This window comes from Sinocyclocheilus grahami, unplaced genomic scaffold, assembly GCF_001515645.1.
Source record: "Sinocyclocheilus grahami isolate Dianchi unplaced genomic scaffold, SAMN03320097.WGS_v1.1 scaffold706.1, whole genome shotgun sequence".
In the NCBI taxonomy this organism is placed as follows: Eukaryota; Metazoa; Chordata; class Actinopteri; order Cypriniformes; family Cyprinidae; genus Sinocyclocheilus; species Sinocyclocheilus grahami.
Genome location: NW_015505885.1, coordinates 716,487 through 721,588, shown reverse-complemented (window position 1 = coordinate 721,588; position 5,102 = coordinate 716,487). Strand labels below are relative to the sequence as shown.

The 5,102-nt window shown below is 36.7% G+C and overlaps 1 protein-coding gene across 1 annotated transcript in view; it reads right to left on the bottom strand.

Annotated features, from left to right (window-relative positions):
- Positions 1–483: 483 nt before the first annotated feature.
- Positions 484–5,102, bottom strand: part of LOC107559928 (thymidylate synthase) — a 6,338-nt gene continuing 1,719 nt past the window's right edge. The window contains exons 2-6 of the mRNA XM_016243957.1: positions 3,886–4,231; positions 2,909–2,982; positions 2,636–2,816; positions 1,021–1,196; positions 484–621 (exon numbers count right to left, since the gene is read on the bottom strand). Of these exons, the coding sequence (XP_016099443.1) occupies positions 484–621; positions 1,021–1,196; positions 2,636–2,816; positions 2,909–2,982; positions 3,886–4,231 (915 nt within the window). The remainder of the gene's footprint in view (positions 622–1,020; positions 1,197–2,635; positions 2,817–2,908; positions 2,983–3,885; positions 4,232–5,102) is intronic.

Sequence of the window (5,102 nt, the reverse complement as noted above, 5' to 3'; positions counted from 1 at the left end):
GAAACATTCCAGAAATTTTGGACTTTCCAGGATTTTTTGGAAAGTTTCCGGAAATTTACCCGAAATTTTCCACCCATTTGCAACCCTACACAAGAGTGAAAAGTGTGAACAGAACACTGACCAACAACTCATCCAAGTGTGTGTTCTTTTGGCTGGCATGTGTTTGGTTTCTATTATAGACATATTCAGATATTAACAAAAATCATTTGCATGCTTAGCATGTTTAGTTCTGTGCTGCTCTGCTCTGAAGCACTTGCTCCAGGATGGTTTAGATTTGAAGTCAAGGTTGGGTCTGATTTTTGCAGGATGACATTCACAGACGCAGATTACATTGGTCCTAACTGAGAACAGATGTTATGTTATGAACCTCAAGACCACTTCTCCCATTAATATGTACTTACTGTCTTTATTTTAAATATTCGAAAAGATCAGATTTATTTAACTACTAAAACAACATTTTTTTTTCCTCGATGTTCATAAGATCTAAACAGCCATTTGCATTTTGATTGCAGGATGGGGGTCATAGTCATAGATCTCAAAATCCTCTGCCTGGAAATCATCAATTCGTTCAACTTTGCGTTTGATCTTGAGTTTGGGGAACGGACGCGGCTCTCGCCGAATCTGTGGGCACAGGACATGTGTTAGAAACACTCTTTCCACACACACACCTTTTTCAAAATATGTAGGCATATTTATTCTGGAAAACAGGTGAAGGTGATATAATTTAACAAACAATGTAACTCGGTTTCAAAAATACTATGACTGACAGACTGCAACGGTTTGAGTTAAAAATCTCAGTTTGTGTTCTACTGAAGAAACAAAGTCACCTACATCGTGGATGCCCTGGGGGTAAGCAGATAAACATCACATTTTCATTTTTGGGGTGAACTATCCCTTTAAGGTCTAATAAACAAGTCTGGATTACTTGTTTTTACAGTCAATTGCAGCATTCTGCTGTTAATTATTTCTGTATTACAGCACACTGTATGATTAAATCATCAGATTGTGAAATGCGTTCACCTTGAGTCCAGTGATGTGGGCAATCATGTAGGTCAGCAGTGCGTAGCTGGCGATGTTGAAAGGCACACCCAGACCGATATCACCAGAGCGCTGGTACAGCTGACACGACAACTCACCGTCTGACACGTAAAACTGACACAACGCATGGCACGGGGGCAACGCCATCACAGGCAGGTCTGCCGATAACAATTAAGTATAAAATTAATTCGCCATCATGCATAAATGTTTAAGTTGTGACACTGGAGGGCAGTGCTTTTATTATTAACAAAAAATATTTTTTTTAAATTACACTTTTGAAAAATATATATTTTGACACTTTTTAATTTAATATGCTTTTTTTTTTATTATTCAGTATTTGAAATACAGCTGAAATAAAATATTACACTTACCCTAAACTTTAACTGAAATAAGCTGAAGTGCTAAAAACTAAATCGTTATTGTTAATTAAAATGAAAACAAACTTAAAAAGATTTTTTGGTAATTGAAATAAAGATGAAATAAAATATAAATATTAGATGAAAAGCTTAAAAGAATTTTTTTTTTTTTTTTACTAAAAATAAACCTGAAAAAAAAAAAAAAAAAGCTTGGCAACTAACTGAAATAAGTTTAAGTACTAAAATTGCTAAAACTTGTTATAGTTTTTTTTTTATTGTTAACTGAAATAAACTATTAAAAATGTTTTTGGTAAGTGATATAAAACTGGAATTTTTTTTTGTGCAAATGTTGCCTTGGCAACTAAATAAAATAAAAGTTTAAATACTAAAATGACTAAACCTTAAATTGAAATAAAAATAAATCTAAATAGAAATATGTAATATTAAACTAATCAAAATGACAAAAGCACAAACTTTTAAACTTCAGAATTACTGAAACTTCAATTAAAATGAAAAATAAAATAAAGCCAATCCAAAATATTAATAAATATGATTATTATATGATCATTATTACTATCTTAAGTCGCTGGGGTATATTTGCAGCAATAACAACACCGATAAGCTTGGGGTAATCATAAAAAACTGTTTTATTCATTACAATTGTTTTTTTTTCAGGAAACGGGCAGACTAGTATAAATAGCAACACAGTTGCGAACAATAAATTAACAAAAATTAATAATTAATCGAAAGTTTGAACATTTATGAGTAGGCTAAAATAAACTTTGGATTAATTATTCATTTTTGCTGTGCAATTTTGATCTATTATTGTCCGCTACTGTGTTGCTTTTTATTCGTCTGCCCATTTCCTGAAAAAATAAATTAAATAAATTCAGACATGGGTCTTACTTAATATGTGATTAATGGCATTTTATTATAATATTACACCACCAAAACATGTATTTATTTCCTTCTAATTCCCGTTGTCATTGCAAGCTGGTTTAGCTTATATTCACCGTTAAGAAAAGTGATTAGTGTAACCTGCTTAATACGACATAATACGTTTTTTAGCCCTATCAAAACAGTAGTCATGTGCATGGGTTAATTGTATGTATACAAGGACCACTAGCGGTTCTAGTTAAAGACTCCATGCATAATATCAGAGTCAGTCTCCTATGTATCCTACAGTAAAGCACAGCACTGCTATGATATGTCATGTCAACTGGCTGTATAGAAAGAAGCACAGTTACCAGTGTGCATGTCTTTGTACTCCGCTCCAAAGTGCCTCCACTGAAAGCCATACACGGGACCCAGATCTCCTTCCTCGCGATCGCTGAAGCCGTTCTTATCCAGAAACTCCCTGGAGCCGTTAGCATCCCAGATTCTCACACCCTTCTCCGACAGCTCTTTGGCATTGGTTGAACCCTAAACTCAATAGCAAATGCAACTAATGCAATACAAAATGCAAAATGAATATATAACAGAAATAAAACAAATAGTACGGGATGTTTTCCTACCTTGATAAACCACAGCAGCTCCTCCAAAATGCCTTTCCAGAAAACCCTTTTGGTCGTCAGCAAAGGAAACTGATCTGTGAAAGCATTTGTAATTCTAGTTTAGTGCCACTTCAACATTCAGAGGTAGTTGACTTTTAACTTCACACCGTTGCTTCCGGGGGAAAATACGAGTCCTCTTTCCAAAACACTGCTTTGGTTTGAATCAGGAGAGACATCTGCACTGATTTACAAGCCACAACAGCTCTAAACAAATATGTGGGTGGATTTTAATGCGAGAGGACAACAGTGGATGGACTGTCTCACTGGAGAAAGCGTTATTATGAATTATGGACTCATATTTTAGCCGGATTTGTTTCAGCTTTTGTCTTCTCAAGATGTTAACTGGTGGACTGGAGTGGTGTGGATTATTGTGATGCTTTTATCAGCTGTTTGGACTCTCGTTCTGACGGCACCCATTCACCGCAATGCAAAATTGATCCAAATCTGATGAAGAACAAACTCATCTACATCTCAGCTGGCCTGGAGGTGAGCACATCTGCAGCAATTTTAGGTGTACTATACCTTTAAAACAGACTTAAAGGGATAGCTCACCCAAAAATGAAAATTCCGTCAGCATTTACTCACCCTCGTGTCGTTCCAAACCTGTACGAGTTGCTTTCTCATGCTGAACACAAAAGAAGATATGTTGAAGATTGCTGGTAATCAAACAGTTGGTGGTTGCCATTGACTTCCATAGTATTTTTTTCCTACTATGGAAGTCAATGGCAACCACCAGCTGTTTGATTCAAGTAAATGATGATTTTTGGGTGAACTATCCCTTTAAATCACATGCAAATTATGCTTTTCTCAAGACTTTTCGCTTGTGCATGCCACCAAGCAACCACGTCTTGACTTTTTTTTTTTTTCTGGTTTGCCCAAATACATTTTCCTTATAATCGGCTTTGATCAAATTCAGTGCATGAGCTGTTTTGACTGACCTCTGAGGCTGTACCTCGCCTGCGTCCCGAACACAGAGATCACCCCCGTCCCGGTTCGGTCTCCTTTCCGGACTCCGTCCTGCAGAATGAACTCGACCAGGTCCAAATAACCGCGTTCATCACAGAACTGAGAAAAGTGTTTTTTGTTTTCTCTCTTGTTTTCTGCGTCCGCGCAATGGCCATTAGTCAGTTCCACTGCGGCGCTGGACATTTTCTTCTGCTTTAGGTTCAACTCAAATTCAAACACAACCCCACATGTATTCCCGCGAAACTGTTCGTCTTGTTCTCCTTTTTTTGTTTTTTGGCGGGTTACAGAAAGTCCGTCGTTAAAGCTGCATACCGCCACCTACGATATTGGAGTGTGTAAAAGCATTTCTTCATTGATCTCTACATATATTTTCCTAATAAGATATAAAAATTTAACTAATGCCCTTATAATTGATTGTTTCCTGATTTTAGTAGCATCCCATTTCCTTCTAGTTTTGATAATACACTCTAAACTTCCTCAGTACATGCTTTGCATTTTCTTTATATGCATTTGACTTATTCATTAGAAATAATTGTTTAGACTTGTGTCCTAATAACCTAGTCTGTGCATACATTTTCTTCTCTTCTTTTCTACTTCTAAATGTTTTGTCTTTAATTGGTTTTTGAATATTGTAGTATATTCTTTATTAACTGTATCACAGGTCTTTTGACTGTCTGTGTTGCTTTTAATTAATTATTAAGTTCTTTTTTTTTTCTTCAAGGGGAATCTCTATTTTGTCATCAAACCAACTTTGGGTCAAATATGGAGTAACTCAAGTTTTGGGTTAAAAAATTAATTTAAGAAATTAACCCAATGGTTGGGTTAGTCCACACTCTAAAAAAATGCTGGGTTCAATTTAACCCAGCACTGGGTTAAAAAGGGACAAACCCAACTATTGGGTTGCTTTGACCCAGAGGTTGGGTTGTTTTGACCCAGAGGTTGGGTTGCTTTGACCCAGAGGTTGGGTTGTTTTGACCCAGAGGTTGGGTTGCTTTGACCCAGAGGTTGGGTTGTTTTGACCCAGAGGTTGGGTTGCTTTGACCCAGAGGTTGGGTTGTTTTGACCCAGAGGTTGGGTTGCTTTGACCCAGAGGTTGGGTTGTTTTGACCCAGAGGTTGGGTTGCTTTGACCCAGAGGTTGGGTTGTTTTGACCCAGAGGTTGGGTTGCTTTGACCCAGAGGTTGGGTTG